Source organism: Odontesthes bonariensis, chromosome 4 (genome assembly GCF_027942865.1).
Source record: "Odontesthes bonariensis isolate fOdoBon6 chromosome 4, fOdoBon6.hap1, whole genome shotgun sequence".
Taxonomy (NCBI): Eukaryota; Metazoa; Chordata; class Actinopteri; order Atheriniformes; family Atherinopsidae; genus Odontesthes; species Odontesthes bonariensis.
In genome coordinates this window covers 3,472,713-3,489,898 of record NC_134509.1, presented here as the reverse complement: position 1 = coordinate 3,489,898, position 17,186 = coordinate 3,472,713, and the positions used below count along the sequence as shown (strand labels likewise).

At 41.4% G+C, this 17,186-nt stretch overlaps 2 protein-coding genes across 2 annotated transcripts in view; one reads left to right on the top strand and one right to left on the bottom strand.

Annotated features, from left to right (window-relative positions):
• Positions 1 to 1,488: 1,488 nt before the first annotated feature.
• Positions 1,489 to 12,168, top strand: LOC142378236 (synaptogyrin-3-like). The gene is made up of 4 exons (XM_075462515.1): positions 1,489 to 1,709; positions 5,251 to 5,485; positions 6,897 to 7,042; positions 10,651 to 12,168. Exons 1-4 carry the CDS (start codon positions 1,605 to 1,607, stop codon positions 10,876 to 10,878), a joined length of 714 nt encoding a protein of 237 aa, XP_075318630.1. The 5' UTR covers positions 1,489 to 1,604; the 3' UTR covers positions 10,879 to 12,168.
• LOC142378235 (voltage-dependent T-type calcium channel subunit alpha-1H-like) overlaps positions 11,957 to 17,186 on the bottom strand; it is a 68,295-nt gene continuing 63,065 nt past the window's right edge. The window contains exon 33 of the mRNA XM_075462514.1: positions 11,957 to 15,504. Within this exon, the coding sequence (XP_075318629.1) occupies positions 14,839 to 15,504 (666 nt within the window). The 3' untranslated portion in view covers positions 11,957 to 14,838. The remainder of the gene's footprint in view (positions 15,505 to 17,186) is intronic.

Below are 17,186 nucleotides of genomic sequence, written 5' to 3'. Positions count from 1 at the left end.
GTCAAACGTCCTGCTTTTTCACATGAGAAGACAAGAGCTAAAGAGGTTTTTCAGGTTCACAAAGATGCAGAAGCAATATCAAATCTGCAACTCAAAGGTTTAGCCACTAAATAGCTTTCATTTTTAACTGTTTAATTTAATTTTGTTAAATGTTTAAAAAAATCCACAAGAAGCTCTGCTAAACTCATTAAGCACACAGAAAGTCAAAGATTAAAAAATACCTGATACTCACAACATTGCTGAACAAGAGGAAAATATCTCTACAGCAAAAATAGCATAGTGTCTCAAGCCCTGAATGATGATCCCTTCATCTCCTCCTGGAGAGCCAAAGGTGTTAAAGCCAACTAATAATAATAACAATAATCATAATAACAACTAATTCGTAATACTGATATAGAAAGAGAGTCAAAGAAATCAACCAAATAGAGATTATTCAAAGTTGTGCTAGAAGGTTTGGAATAGGATTTGGGATTTGCATTTATGAGAAAGTAAAAAGTGACTTTTTGGTGAAGTCAAATCTTAGAGTAACTGTCATCATTTCTACCTTGTATTTTTAAGATTCAGTAAGAACTCGAGCTTCTGATGTAAAATGAAACATTTTATTAACGTAATACATGAATTATGGGGGAAGAGTAAGTTTTACTTAGGTTTCCTCATACAATTTAAATGTTTAATAGTTGTATGTACATAAACCTAGAAATACTACATAAACTTTACTCTGAAAGTGTATCGTTAAAATCTACTAAGTTGCTTCATAACAGCAAATACTGCAGCTATATCAAATTTACTTAAAATTTTGAGTAAAATGATGTTCCTGCCTATGAAAAACAAGTATACTTTACTTAATTTGTTTAAATAAATATAACTTAAAACTTAGATCAAGTAAAATCAAGTAAATGTTACTTAAAATCTTCAAAACTGTTGTGTTTTATAAGTAAAATTTACTGGATATTGCAGCATTAAATATTACTGAAATCATCTCAGTGCAAATACTTACAAAGGGTTTTTTAAGTTGTTTTTTTCAGTGTAATAACAAAGCAGCTCACTAACTCAGAGTCATTTGGCCTAACTGTTCCCGGCACAGGAGCATTGACAACATTGCAGAAGCTTTTCTGTGGCTTCAGGGCTGCGAAGGACAAGCTTCATTCTTCTTAATGACAAAAATATGATTTTTCAATATTAAAACTAGTGATTTGACAAAATAAAACCAAGTTGGTACATTATGTCATGGGCAAACTGACAGTAGACACAGCCAATGATGACACGTTGCGTTTTTATGAGCACAGCAGTGCATTTTAGCCTTAATCTTCTTTCAGTGGATAAAGACCAACATCTATAAAGCAAGCCAAAAAAACAAACAAAAAAAAACTGAATGGGCACAGAAACACGAAGACATAGATTTTTTTTTGTCTCATTTACGTTTTCCAGTTGAATCCAAAGGCAGCCGGTGGTGCTGCAGCCGGTGCTGCAGCCGGTGATGCGCTCCCGGTGACGCGCTGTGACTTCACACGGAGGCTGGAGGAGGACGCGGCCGCTCCGCGCTGCTCTCACACCGACTCGTCTCGTTTTCTTAACGGGCGTTCAGGAGACAAAAACCCGGGGGGATGGAGACAACGGGCGCTTATGGCGTCCGAAAGGCCGGGGGCGTCACGTTCGACCCGGTCGCCTTCTTCACGCATCCCCGCACCGTCCTCAGACTGCTGTCATGGGTAAGCGTCCTCCTCAATGTGCTGGTGTCCATGAATGGAAGGGCCTACCTGCACCCCCCACTCCTTTCATAATCACACCGTCTCTGTCTCTACCTCTCGCTTTGCTGTCGTTCTTCACTCGGGTCCTTTGAAATCTGTGTTTTTTTTTTTGTTGTTTTTTTAATCTTTAAATTACAGTTACAGACATGAGAAACAGAAATAATTCCTTTATTTATTCCACATGCATCTATGTGGAGCCCCTTTGTGTCTAGATGAAGCTAATGTGAACCCCTCTGTTTCCTCTGAGTCATCATTCAGGGTTCAACACGCGCTAAATACAGAAAACATGTTTGTTTGTTTGTGTTTTCTTCATAACAATGATTAACCTGTGACTACGTAATAAAGCAAATTCAGACGTAAAACAGTTTTGAAGCAACTCGATAAGAAAACTGCAATTAATGCGTCAGAACCAGCAAGTTGATAGAAAATGAAGCCGTTAATGTGCATGGTTTCTGCTGCTGGCAGAAATTACTCACTGCGATGACTCATCTGAAGTGCTTTTTGCCTTTTCCTTTGGTGTCACCAAATTATAAAACAATTGTCAGTTCCCCCTTTTAGGTGAGGAGTGAGTTTTAGATCAAATCAAATCAAATGTAGCACATTTCATGTACAAACTGTTCAAAGTGCTTCACACACAATAAAAGCATTGCAGCAGGGAGTGTAAGAACCATTAAAAAAAGAATATAAAGAGAAACAAATAAAATCATTTAAATGAATTTAAAAACAGGCAACAGTCTAGATAAGTTCAAAGATATTTCATGCATAGACACATGAGAACAGAAATGTCTTTAACCTGGATTTAAAAATGTCTCCATTTGGTGAAAGTTTAATCTCCACTGGCAGTTTGTTCCACTTGTTTGCAGCATAACAGCTAAATGCTGCTTCTCCATGTTTAGTCTGGACTCTGGACTGGACCAGCTGACCTGAGTCCTTGGATCTCAGAGCTCTGCTGGCTTTATATTCTCTGAACAGATCACAGATTGTAAACCATCAGCAGGCTTTTAAAATCTATTCTGTGACTGACTGGAAGCCAGAGTAAAGATTTTAAAGCTGCTGTGATGTGTTCAGATCTCTTAGTCCGGGTTAAAACTCCAGCAGCAGCGTTCTGGATGAGCTGCAGATGTTTAATGCTCTTTGTGGGAAGTCCAGTTAAAAGAGCGTTACAGTGATGGAGTCTGCTGGAGATGAATGCATGGATGAGTTTCTCCTGGTCTGTTTGGGAGAGGAAACCTTTAATTCTGTTGATGTTTCTGAGATGGTAAAAAGCTGCCTTGGTGACAGCTTTGATGTGGCTGCTGAAAGTCAGATCTGAGTCTATCAACACTCCGAGGTTACCAACTCGCTCAGTGATTGTAAGGGCCCGAGTCTCAAGATATTTACCAACGCTGACCCTCTTCTCTTTGCTACCAAACAGAATGATCTCAGTTTTGTCTTCATTTAATTGTAGAAAATTCTCTCTCATCCAGGTGTTTACTTCCTCCAGACACTGACACAGTACGTCTGCTGGGCTGCAGTCGCCATGGAGACAGAGACACATAAAGATCAAAGCTTAGATCAGTTTTAGTGAATTGCAAAGCTTTGTTGCAATTGTATGAAACACAAAAAGCCAGTAGAATACAACTAAGAAGTTGGAGGCAACAAGCTGTTTTTTCATGAATAATAAATCACCTGAACTGATAGAATTTGTGTTAATTCTGTGGTTTATGATGATATCCAGTTAAAGCTTTTGGCCACATGAGCTCATTTATTTGAGTTGGTGCAGCTCAGGTAACAGCAAAATCATCACATATTTGAAAAAAATGAATCTCCTGAGATGCAACGTCCACATCCACAGCTGAGAAAAACCGAGGAGCAGTACGTCTTTCCAATAAAAGCTTTGCGGTTCCGTTTCTGCTCTTACTACCTTACGGCTGTGTCTAATATCTGTCTGACGATGACGTCCACAGTGACCAGAAAATTGATTTAGTAAAGACACTGTGCTCTTTGGCTTTCCTCAGCAGTGTAAATATCAATATGTCAACCTGAAACTGTCTGCATGGCTCAGAACCATTGAGAGCCAATAAAAAAGACGTTTGTAACCTTTAGGAAATTCAGTTTCTCGGTTACAGCTTTACCAAACTTGACCGTAATTTCTCGGAGATGCAGATGAATGGAACTCTGCCCGAATGGATACATCTTACTCAGTGTTATTTAAAGAATATGTGTGAACGTATCCTTTAAAATTGTGAAATTTTCTCAGAAAGTAAAAATAACTTTCTGTGCATGTGGTGACTATTTGTCTATGAAAATAATGATAGTAAAAAAAACAAAAAAACATTTGTCTTAAAGGTTACCAAACTAAAATTAAACATAACTCAAATAGTCACTTGACGCACTGTGGGTTTCTGGTTTACGCAGTAAAAAGGTCCAAAAACGTCAAAAATGTAGTTCATGGTGGGTTTATTCCGAGTTTGCAGGCAAAACAGAACATGACAAGCTTTACAGGATCCCTTCCTGACTCTCCTGCTCTGATTCCCGTACCTGCTTCTGCTTGCCTCACCTGTTCACCCACTGATCTACGAACTGAGAACTGCTAACTGGTAAAAAAAAAAAAAACATGTGACCACCCAAATGCGCCCAGAGCTCCCTAAAACCCAAATATTTATGTGTGAAATGCCCATTTCCCAAACAAAAAAATTAATTAAATCAATTACAAACCAATTTATCCCAAACAACTCAAATTAAACAAAAATGCTAATTATCAACCAAAAACAAAGCAAATAATATAAAATAAATCTAAATTCTAAGACTTAAAGGTAGGGTAGGAGATCCTGGATTTTGAGTACAGCGAAGCTGCATTTTGAAAATACTCAGGTCAAAAGTCCCAACCCTTTTCTTCACTTTCCCCCCGAAGCCACGCCTCTAGAGTACATGAGCGCTGTTCTGACAGCAAGCATCGATCGTTGCCGTATTTAGTATTTAGTATTTAGTATATGCTAACTATACGTTTAATAATGCTAGGTGCTAGCCAAGCTGGCTCTAGTTTAGCTTCCTGCCAAGCTTCTGGACGCGTAATTCGTTCACGGAGCAGGGTACGCACACAGGGGGAAGGAGGGGGAGGGAGGAGCAGATTGCAGTTTGATAGACGCATCAGAATCCAATCATCGTTAACGGTCCGTTCAGTATGATTGGATAGTGTTTTTCCTAGATTGTACGTTCTAGAGGCCACTACAACTTTTCATTTTTGTGTCAAGACTTTTAATTAATTGGTTGCAATGGGGGTGTGAAGAGTATTTCAAGCAATATGTAAAAAAATGTTCCAGAAAAAGAACCCGTACCCCACCTTTAACTAGAAATAGAGAAATGGCTCCTACTGTGCAGCTTCTGTGGCTTCTGATCTGCATGTAGGCACACTGCTGTTTGCACCGGTCTGTCTGAGGAATGAAAGGCATTCATACGCTGGTGTGAGCTCATTCTCTCCTGTCTGTCAGGTAATAAAGCTCCCCGTGCGTCCTTCTCCCAGGTTTTCTCCATCGTGGTGTTCAGCTGCATTGTGAACGAGGGCTACATCAACATCGGCAGTGAGCGTTTGCTCTGCATCTTCAACAACAACGCTGGCGCCTGTCACTACGGCATCACCCTGGGTGTGGGCTGCTTCCTGGGCAGCATCTGCTTCCTGATCTTGGACGTTTACTTTCCCTCCATGAGCAACGTCAGGGACAGAAGACGCGCTGTGCTGCTGGACCTCGTCTTCTCTGGTACTTAACAAACACCATAAGTTACATCTCCGATTGTAAACCCGCTTCTTCTCGAGACAAACTTAAACAAAGAGGTCAAAGACAAAAAGCCCGGGGTCCGTTTCACAAAGCAGGTTCAACAAACTCTGAGTCTGTTCCTGAACTCTGAGTTGATCTACTCTGAGATAGAAAATTCTGAGTTTCCGGTTCCAGAAACGCTGATTTGAGGGAGTTAAATCAACTCTGAGTAGGTTCAACTTGATTTTAGCGTGTGCAGCACAACTTTAAAAAAAACAGCATCAATGGAGCCAGCGCACTTGGCAGCAGTTTAAGATGAAATATAAAAACATTGTTCAAACAGGTGAGACCTCGGCATGGAGGTACCTCATTTTGTTCATGTTTTACACTGTAAGGTAAATATTAAGTGGCTATTTCACTGTGCAGTTATTTTATTCCCAACATAATGCTGTTTTCACACACATAAACTATGTCTTCTCATCTATATCATGTTCTGTTAAATAATTAAGCCTATTTAAACTAACACAGACTTCTACTCAGCCAACAGAAAGAAGGCAGATCGGGTGGTGCCCAGCACCGCCACCTCTAACGGGAGGCCAGTGGCTGAGGGAATCCACCCCCAAGACACGAGTGCCTTTATAAAATATAATAGGCCTATAGATATCTTTTTTAAGCCTAGTCATACAAATATTTATTTGTCTTTTATGTCTTTTTTTCTTTTGTCCCAACACATTCTGATGGTGCCGCTCAAAAAGATAATTGTCTGGAAATGCTAAAACATCTACGGTCTGATAACCATCTCCTGACGAATATTTATTTCTCTGCGCAGTAATGCTGCTCCTTCATCCTCGGGATCGTTGTCAAAAGGACATGTTGGTGAAAAAAGTCGCCTCCTGCTGTGCCTGATGGACTTCTAGAAGTAGAAGAACTCGCTCTGCTGACTGAATGAATGAGGAAATCAAATGGCGTGTGTGGCTGAAAGAGGGCGGAGACAGAGAGAAACTCAAGGTTCATTCAGTAAAACCTGGTTCAGAGAGTCTGTTACTACGGTAACTGACCGAGAGCTTAAGTTACCTCTCTTTGTGAAACAGGCTAGAGTTACCCCTCTTTCTCTGGTTTGAGTTACCTCCCTTTGTGAAACTCAGAGTTTCCCTCATTTCAGGGTTAATAAACTCAGTTTTCACTAAACCTGCTTCGTGAAACAGACCTCTGGCCACTCTCTTTAACATGTAAAGAAGACAGCATATCTCTTTTCTTAAATTATTAAATTGAACCTCAGACTATAAAGAGTTTACTCCAAAGAAACAAAAGGAAGAAACGGCTATAAGACGTATAGCGATGGCGGTGGCTTAAGCTCAGTGTCTCAGAAAGGAAAACCTAGAAGAAATGTAACAGTCCTGTTTCCCTCCTCCAGGTCTGGCCAGTTTCCTGTGGTTCGTTGGCTTCTGTTTTCTGGCCAATCAGTGGCAAGCAACGTCTCCAGAGGAGCTGCCATTGGCCCAGGGCTCAGATGCCGCCAGAGCAACCATCGCCTTCTGCTTCTTCTCTGTCCTCACCTGGGTTTGTAATTGTTCATTCACACTGTCCTTTGTCACAAACATGCTCATCATCATCATCATCATGTGAGTTTGACCAGTTGTGCCCTCACATATGTGTTTTCAGGGTTATCAGTGTCTGCTGGCCGTGAACTCATTTAAGAACATTTCCTTCATGGAGGTTAAGCAGAGGCTGCTGCCCACGACTCCTCCCACCCTCTGTCCAGTCTAACACTTTCACACACTTTCACACACTTTCACACACTGCACCATCAGTATAATCAGTAAATCATCTCAGTGATGCTTGTGTGATTGAATTGTAGAAATTAAATTCCAGAAAACAGCCAGAATGTCACCTGATTAATCATCTACTGACATTCATTTGAACACCAAACCTACAGCAGCTATTCATCTCACTCTCAGTGGGGTCACATGGCCCTGAAAGGATCGGATTATTGGCTAAATTACAATCAGAATGAGCTGAGCGAGGGTAATTCTCCTTGGATATATGGTGGTGAATGAATGGGATCAGAGGCACAAAGCGTGTCATACCCCGGTATGATAGGTGGCGCTGTACCCATTCCAGCTGTTGCTAATAGAGCCACTTCCTGTTGACCTCTTCACCACCAACAACAACAACAAACTCAGGCATTGGAGAAAGATGGGCTGTGTTCGAAACCGCCTACTTCTCCTACTAACTTTAACTTTTTTTAAGTTCCCGGATGCATACTAGATTCTCCGAAATGTTGGGTATGCATCATGAGGTTACTACTCATACTCAAACTACCCAAGATGCAACGTAACGTGACGTCGCCGATCGTCATTTCCTGTCAAAACGGCAGTTTCAAGCTAGCTACAACGAGAGTAGGTTCACTTCCTGTTTTCAAAACAAAAGCATTGTGGGTAAACGCTCTGCATACTGTCTGATCGATCAGTATGTAGTATGTAGTATGCGGTTTGGAACACAGCCTCAGGCATTGGAGAAAGATGGAGAACGCAGAGCCAGATGAAGCTACGTCCCTCTACATTTGGTCTGTGATGAGCTGCTTGTTGCACAAACTCGATGCCCAACGGAGCATTCTCCATCGCGTTGTTTGTTTCTTTCTGACGGCGACAACAACAGGAATATCGTCTCCTTTGACTTCCGGGTCACGACCCCGGGAAAACATCTGGAGCATGCGCAGAACGCAAAGTCTGATTCACCACGTGCTTCAGCGTCTACAAGCAGGTTTAGAGTGACTTTCAACCCAGTTATCTCAGGGTCTGAATCCCATCCGATCCAATTCTTAGTCAGATTAAGGTGTCTACATGCACTTAATAACTCAGTCTGATTGTAATTTAGCCAATAATCCGATCCTTTCAGTGCCATGTGACCCCACTGAGTGTCAGAGGATGTGGGGAGGTTAATGTGTGTCAAGAATGTGTGGTTTGCTGTTAAGAATGTTTGATTAACCTTTTCAGTCTCGAGAATATATTTCTTTCAATAGAGAATAAAACCATGTTCCTCCGTGGAAGGATTTATGGCATAAGACTTTTCAAGTCTTCTTCTATTGAGGGCTTTATCAGCTAAATATAGTCTTGGGATTCATTTTTATATAGCCTTTCTGGTACTACTCTGCTCTTGAAAATGAAATGAATCATATTTTTTCATGCCTGAGAAATCTGCCAGATGAGTTCACCTCAGAGTCGTCGCTTAGGCTTCAAGATGACCATTTCATAAAAGACAACCTTTTATGTGTCTTGCAGATGTGTTACATGGGAAAGTACAAGTACTGAGTAGGAGTATTAAGCAGTTCAAAAGCAGCAGGTTCTGGGGAAGAGTATTGTTCCGCATTTTGGAGTTCTGCACCCCTCGTACCTGCTCTAAAAGCTTTATAACATATGGACTGTAAATGAAAACATAAGAAATATGATATTACATCTTTCAGAATAGAAGGTATGTCTTGGTGAGAACCAATGCTTTTAGATATAGCTGAAATGAATAAATACAGCCCAGAAACTCACAGATCCCTGTACTTCGGATAAAATGGGATAACGCTACATAATATAATGAAGATAGATTTCCCAAGTTGGGATAAATCTCATGGGAGCAATAATTTTACTCGTGTGTTTGTGGCAGTTGTTGCAGCGCCTTGTTGGATGTCACTGCTTTGTGTGAGATGGATAAGACCCTTCCAACCAGGCAGCAGCTCCTACTGAAATTAAACTGACAAGCCATCTAATACTGCTACAATTAAAAGGGATACAGCATTGTTTTTTACAACAGGTTTTAATGTTTACCGACTAATTGTTATAGGGTTGTTCTGTCAAATTGACTTTGTCGATCATTTTAGGTTTAAGTGAAAATGTGTGCCAGAGTGATCGGTGAGCAGTCCTTGGAGCTCAAAGTTTTTACTTTTGGACCTGCCGTTGTGGGAATTTTTAATCAGATATCTAAATAGCCCTTGGGTTAAGGAGCTAAGACACTTAGATACTTACTCTGCCACAACACAGTAGTCCAATTAACATCAACTGAGCTTCACTCCGTGCTGTTATCCATATGAACATTATCAAACTGTCTTATGGATTTATTATCCCTTCATCCCAAAGTTAGAACAGCTCGACCTCACCATGACCTCATTATGCGAGTCTGATGTGAGACCCATACGTTTATAGTAGGGCTGGGCAACGATTAACATGTTTAATCTAATTAATCACATGATTTCCCTGATTAATCACGATTAATCGCATTTGTACGCAAAATCCAATAATGAATCCAAAAGTAGTGTATAGCTTTTAGCATTTAGCTTTATTTTAAATGTGCTGCCATATGAATGAAGGTGCCATAACATTTGTTGTGCAAACACACTTTTAACATCAGCATCTTTCTGTAGTTTTTATGTAGAAGCCTCGCTCCACTGTCTGTTTCCTTGAATGACTTGCTGCTATCAGTTGTGTGTTTTGCCTTTAAGTGATATTTTAGACTGGAACTACTACGCTGAGAAGACAATTCAACTTGGCAGTGTTTACAGATGACTTTGGTTCTGTCGACTCCGCCGTCTGGAAGAACTTTAAAATGAAAATGGCCGAGTAAAAGTTCCGTACCCTTCTCCATGTTTGGTGGATCCGCCGATTACCTTCATTTCCGGATTCAAAATAAAAGCCTGTGAGCAACAGACTTTTACTAAATAAAAGCCTGTGAGCAACATACTTTTACAAAATAAAATAAATATAGGCTATAGTCCTCACTGCAGCTGGCCCCGGTTCGTGTCCCGCATCAGATGACCCTGTGCTGCATGTTGTTCCCCCTCTCTCTGCCCCCTGCTTCCTGTCTCTCTGAACTTTCCAATCCATTAAAGGCACAAAAGCCCACAAAAATAATAATAAAAAAAAGTGTGTTAATCCACGATAAGATTTTTATCGGCGTTAAATAACTACCGAGTTAACGCGACAATAACGAGTTAACTCACCCAGCCCTAGTTTATCGTAAAACCTTCTGCACTTCTTCTCGTTTCATGTGTCCCATTTTGATCTTTGAAATGTGGATGTCTTGTCATATTTAGCTAATCTACATAGGTGTGTGATTAACTGCCTCTGTGGAGTTAGGATAGGCCATAACTCCTGTGTGTGTGTGTGTGTGTGTGTTACTAACAGGCTGTGCTGACACTGAGTGCCCTTCGACGCTTCTTAACCGGCAGCAACACAAACTTATTCACTTGGCAACACCTGGACCCGGCCCCAAGCAACGCTCGAGCTACACCTTACCCCATTCCCAATGGCACTACCATAGTAACCACCAATCCCTACCAAGCACCACCCTTCACCGAAACCCTGGATCCTCAGAAACTCACGCAGCAAAGACCCATGGCGCCTGCCTTCTAGAGACTCACGGAAAGAAAGAGGCGACGCGAGCTGGACGACACACGAGGGCAGGCATGGACAACTTCCTGCTTTACTAATCGGTGGGTTTCCGTCCTCTCCTAGGGATCGGCAGGTTTCTGGGGCTAGGTGTTCGATCTGTTTTCACCATGGTAACCGCTGGCTGAGCTTAAGTTAGTTGTACTCTGTGTCAAGAATACTGCCGTCTGTTCAAGCACACACACAGATGTTGACGCACGCAAATGCAGCTGTTCTCACTCACACCTAGAAACACGTGTACATACACCTGGAGGTAACACACACACACACACACTCACACACACCTCGACTGCATGTTCATATGGTGAAGAGCAGGTTAACGTAGATGTAGATCAGCGATGAAGCTCCACCTGCCTTATGAAGGGACACAGTGGGACCGAAGTGGAAGACAATGATGCTTTGTAGCTCCTTTTTATCTGTTTTTGTTTGCCTCGAGTCAGTCTGACCAATGACAAGCTGTCCAAGAGACACGTGACTGAAATTCAGTCAGTTTGACCAATAGGTTGTGAGCAAACGAAGAGGAGGCTGAACCTGCAAAAAAAAAAAAAAATGTAAAATGTTTTTTAGTCGGGACATAAAGGCAGGGCTGCTTAAATGCATTCTGGATTCTATTGAGTTTCAGTGTGAAATATTCATATGTTATTAAATATTATATTGTGATATGCTGGAGTGGTAAAAAGAAAATAAAATCTACTCACCACCACTATGCTCAAGACTGCGGGTCTGTCTTTGTTAATTTACTCTTTGAACAAATAGTTTTTTTTTGCTTCCTTCAATCTAAGAAACTCTTTTGAATATAATCATATAAATGCGAGTGAGATTCGAGGATGTCTTATCGTGTTATTCAACATCTACTGGAAGCCAATCATTAGATAGAGCTGGGATTAGGTCATCGACAGTAGCAGGCACCTGCAGAATGGCGGCTTTATTTTTAGATCAAAAGACACGTATTGAATGGTTCATAAAATGGATTTCTAAAGGTTTTCTTTTTGAAGTCTTTGCCTAGGACAGAATTAGTATTCGGAGTCAAATGAAAGTCAGACAGGAAGTAGTTTTATTCCAGCTTTGTCCAGTCATGTACCGCTTATTGTGTGAAATAATCTGCAAGAATATTACACAACATTATACATCATCATCAGCATCATCCTGTAACAGTGACTTCCCTCATGATCCATCCATAAACGGACATTCATAAATGTAGAAATTCACCTCTGAAGTTCTTGTATCATTCCCTGCTGTTTTAATAAAATATATTCTAAGCTTTTTCTACAAACTTTCTGCACTGTTTCATCACCTGCATAAGCCCTTCTGTACCTCTGTCTCTGTTGTCACTCTGCTCCCATTCAGTTTAGACTCTAAATATCAAGAGAAGGGGGCCAGCTCTGAGTTCAGACAGTAGAGGGCTCCTCAACTCTGCATCACATGCTTCACACTCAGCCGAGTCTGAACTACCTCTACCCTGAGAATACAAAGACAGAGAAAAAGGAAAGTGGAGGGGAGGGGCAGTGAGAGAACTGAACATACGCATGGATGGGACCAGGAAAAGGCGAGGTAGAAACTACTAAAGCCTAGGTCACACTACATGGATTTAACTATAAGGTTCAAAGAGCAAAATTGATTTTCAGGCTGTCAGGTTCAGGTGGATCCAGGTGTGGAGGCACTCCATGAAAAATCAAGATACGAGGGTACTGCAATCAGTGAACAAGCAATATCCTGTGGGTGTTTAAGGTAAGTCAGTTGGAAAGAAAAAAAATATGAATATGGATCATATTCAAATACTAGGGCTGGGCAACGATTAAAATGTTTAATCTAATTAATCACATGATTTCCCTGATTAATCGCGTTTAAATGCATTTGTACGCAAAATCCAAAAATGAATCCAAAAGTAGTGTATAGCTTTTAGCATTTAGCTTTATTTTAAATGTGCTGCCATATGAATGAAAGTGCCATAACATTTGTTGTGCAAACACACTTTTAACATCAGCATCTTTCTGTAGTTTTTATGTAGAAGCCTCGCTCCACTGTCTGTTTCCTTGAATGACTTGCTGCTATCAGTTGTGTGTTTTGCCTTTAAGTGATATTTTAGACTGGAACTACTACGCTGAGAAGACAATTCAACTTGGCTGTAAATGCAGGAGATTTTAAAAAAAATTTATTTTGAAATACGTGCTTTTATGTTGAAACAAGTAAAACAGGAAGTAGCGCCGGTCTTGATTTAATTGAGCTACATCAACATTTAATTTCCGTCTGGGATAAATAAAGTATTTTTGAATTGAATTGAATTGAATTAGCTCCGTTAGCTTCACACCTGTAGCAGTGATGTTACCTGCTGGTTTATCTTTATTTTATTCCTCCATGCTTGGTGGTGTTTGCTGTAACTGTGTGAATGTGATGCAGAGGAGAAGTGGAAGTTAAAGAATCCTAGTTCTGACCCTGCAGATTGCCTCTGGGGAATGACTCTGCCGCTGGTTGAGAAGCAGCTAAAGTGGCCAGTATTACTTTGATTATTTATTGGTACCAGCGACAATGCTAAGAATGCTATTTCTTTAATGATTACAACAACTAATGTTGTCTTTTACTTTGTTTAATCGAACATTTAGTTCTACGGTGTTGATGTGGTGTTAATAAACATCTGTGAGAAGAACCGGAGTCTCGCATCCAATCAGTGGGCGGCATATCGGCAGAGTTTACATTTGGCTTTGGTTCTGTCGACTCCGCCGTCTGGAAGAACTTTAAAATGAAAATGGCCGAGTAAATGTTCCGTACCCTTCTCCAGGTTTGGTGGATCCGCCGATTACTTTCTTTTCCGGTTCTGCAGCAGACAGCAACAGACTTTTACAAAATAAAAGCCTGTGAGCAACAGACTTTTACAAAATAAAAGCCTGTGAGCAACAGACTTTTACAATAATAAAATAAATAATAAAACCTGTTAATGCGATAATAAAGAATTAACTCGCCCAGCCCTATCAAATACCAAAAAAAAACTTCCTTAAACAAGGTGGTAATATCAATATTGTGTCTGTGTGGGGGAATAAATGTCTGCATCATTTCCTGTCCATCTACAAATTCAGCAACTACAAATTCATTTCGAAATATAAAATTCTTAAGTATTATTAAGTATTGCAAGTTTATTAATTAAAAATATATTACTTTTCTAAACATAAACTACTTTCAGCAACAGGGTTGGGAAAACTACTCAAAGTTCTGCCAAATAAGATATCATTTTTTTCATATAAATCTTAATTGAGAAATTATAGTAATGGCTAATAACTTGTTCTGTTGTCTAACCAGTTAATAAACTAGCTGTTTCATCAAACAACATCTAATTCTGTACAGATTTGAATACTTTTCTTTGTCTAACTTAAACAAACAAACTAAATTTCTGTTGTTTCGACCAAAAAAAAGGAGTCTGAAGATTTTGTCTTGGTCCCTTGAGGCTTTAGAGACCGAGAAAAGAATTGGTTGAGTAAGAGAACAATCAGCAGATTGAGTACAGATTGCTATTCTGTGCTGCTTCTGCAGAGAAGTTCTGTCTTGTATTCTGACCTAGGCTTGAGATGCAGCAAAGGGGTGCATTAGGGCAGGAGGAGGCGAGCAAGCAGGAGTAAGGTTAGCGTTTTTAAGTAAATATAGCTGGGAAGTGGCTACTGTGTCTGAACTAAAGCTAGGACTATGATAGAAGAAAAGGAAACTTCTTCTTGTGTGCATCTTGTGTGCAAATGAGCACGAAGGAGTCTTTAAACACATACACACTCACACACACAAAGTCTCAAAGAGTTCTGCACACACCCTGTGAAAATCCTGGGAGTGGACACGGCGTGGGACGGGCCAGGAGACGCGTGTCCTTCCTGTTTCGGATGGCGGCTCCTGGTCCTCCGGCGAGTGTTTCAGCAACACGTTCAGCTCCTCCTGATGTGAGCTCGCTCAGTCGTCCACAGAACTCCCCTCCACCTGATTAGGAGAAGGACTTGCGGCGTCAAACGACAGAGTCCGCCTTCTCAGCTCAACACTGGTGTCTGTTAGCTGGGTCGCCATGACACCTGGCTCCTCCCCTGGGGGCGGGCTCAGCCGCTGCTTCCTGCCGTTGCTTGAAACCGGGGACGTCGAGGCGTGAAGGTGTCCACTTTTGTGTGAGGAGGTGCCGGGAGAAGGTTGCGTGTGTGTGGGAACTGAACAGTTTATACGACCGACTTCCTCATCGGCGTCATCCAGCTCGGGGGTGGGGTCTGATTCAGTGGCGGGACGGGGCGTTCTGGAGCTACAGGGCGGGGCTGAAGGGGCGGAAACAGCGCTGGTGACTTTCAAACTGAACGGGCCCTTTGGGCTTCCAGGCCTCCTCTCTGTTTCTGCTTCTGGCTGTGGGCCACAGAGCCCCCGCTCGGGTACGCATCCATGCGCAGTGGCTTCACTGTGGCTCCGCCTGGGACTCTTGCATGAGATCACTCTCTGGCGGTGTGTGTATTTCAGTGTGTGCACGCTGGACGCTCGCTGGCCTGGTGGACTGGAAGAGGCTGCGGGCACAGTGAGGCAGGTTTCTGCCAGGTCGTCAGCTGAGCCGCTCTGATCCACAGAGTCACAGCGCACAGCCTCCTGAACACACAAACAGGCTTTATTTACAGGAGATAACATACAAGGTAATACATTTATAATAGGGCTGGGCAACGATTAAAATGTTTAATCTAATTAATCGCATGATTTCCCTGATTAATCACGATTAATCGCATTTGTACGCAAAATCCAAAAATGAATCCAAAAGTAGTGTATAGCCTTTAGCATTTAGCTTTATTTTAAATGTGCTGCCATATGAATGAAAGTGCCATAACATTTGTTGTGCAAACACACTTTTAACATCAGCATCTTTCTGTAGTTTTTATGTAGAAGCCTCGCTCCACTGTCTGTTTCCTTGAATGACTTGCTGCTGTCAGTTGTGTTTTTTGCGTTTAAGGCTACGTGCCCACGACAACGGTAACGACAGATAAACGTAGAACATTTCAACAGATGTGCGTATCTTGCACACGGCGACAGCGTTTTTAGGAGTTCAAAACGGAGAAAACACAAACGCCCCCCAGAGTGGAGATCTTGAAAACTTTCCAACCTCTCGTCGCCGTAGGAACAGTTCAAAACGCAAAAGTGCGTTTTTTGCACACGTTTTTTTTTTTGCACACGCATCTGGAAGTAGCCACAAAACAGGCATTTGGTATTGTTGCTACTGCCACCTATGTCCGGGGCATGCATACTACATCGGCAAACTGCGAGTTTTATGAGTTTTATACGTTTTCCCTGTTCCCATGGATAGACAGATATCCACCCCCAAGACGCTCGTGAGAACGCAGATAAATTGTGGAGGAAAAAAACGGACATCTGCGTTTATGCTTCAGAGCGTTGTCGTGGGCACGTAGCCTAAGTGATATTTTAGACTGGAACACTAGGCTGAGAAGACAATTCAACTTGGCTGTAAATGCAGGAGTTTTTTTTTTAAATTTATTTTGAAATACGTGCTTTTATGTTGAAACAAGTAAAACAGGAAGTAGCGCCGGTTAGCTACGTGAGCTTCACACCTGTAGCGGTGATGTTAGCTGCTAGTTTCTCTTTATTTTATTCCTCCATGCTTGGTGGTGTTTGTTGTAACGGTGTGAATGTGATGCAGAGGAGAAGTGGAAGTTAAAGAATCCTAGTTCTGACCCTGCAGATTGCCTCTGGGGAATGACTCTGCCGTTGGTTCAGAAGCAGCTAAAGTGGCCAGTATTACTTTGATTATTTATTGGTACCAGCGACAATGCTAAGAATGCTATTTCTTTAGTGATTACAACAACTAATGTTGTCTTTTACTTTGTTTACTCGAACATTTAGTTCTACGGCGTTGATGTGGCGTTAATAAACATCTGTGAGAAGAACCGGAGTCTCGCATCCAATCAGTGGGCGGCATATCGGCAGTGTTTACAGATGACTTTGGTTCTGTCGACTCCGCCGTCTGGAAGAACTTTAAAATGAAAATGGCCGAGTAAAAGTTCCGTACCCTTCTCCATGTTTGGTGGATCCGCCGATTACTTTCTTTTCCTGTTCCACAGCAGACAGCAACAGACTTTTACAAAATAAAATAAATAATAAAACCTGCGTTAATGCGCGATAAAATATTTATCGGCGTTAAATAATTAACGAGTTAACGCGATAATAACGAGTTAACTCGCCCAGCCCTAATTTATAACATACACATTAGTGATCATTTGGCAACAACAAACTACCACCTGTTGTGAATAGCTTGTTGTGTGTGT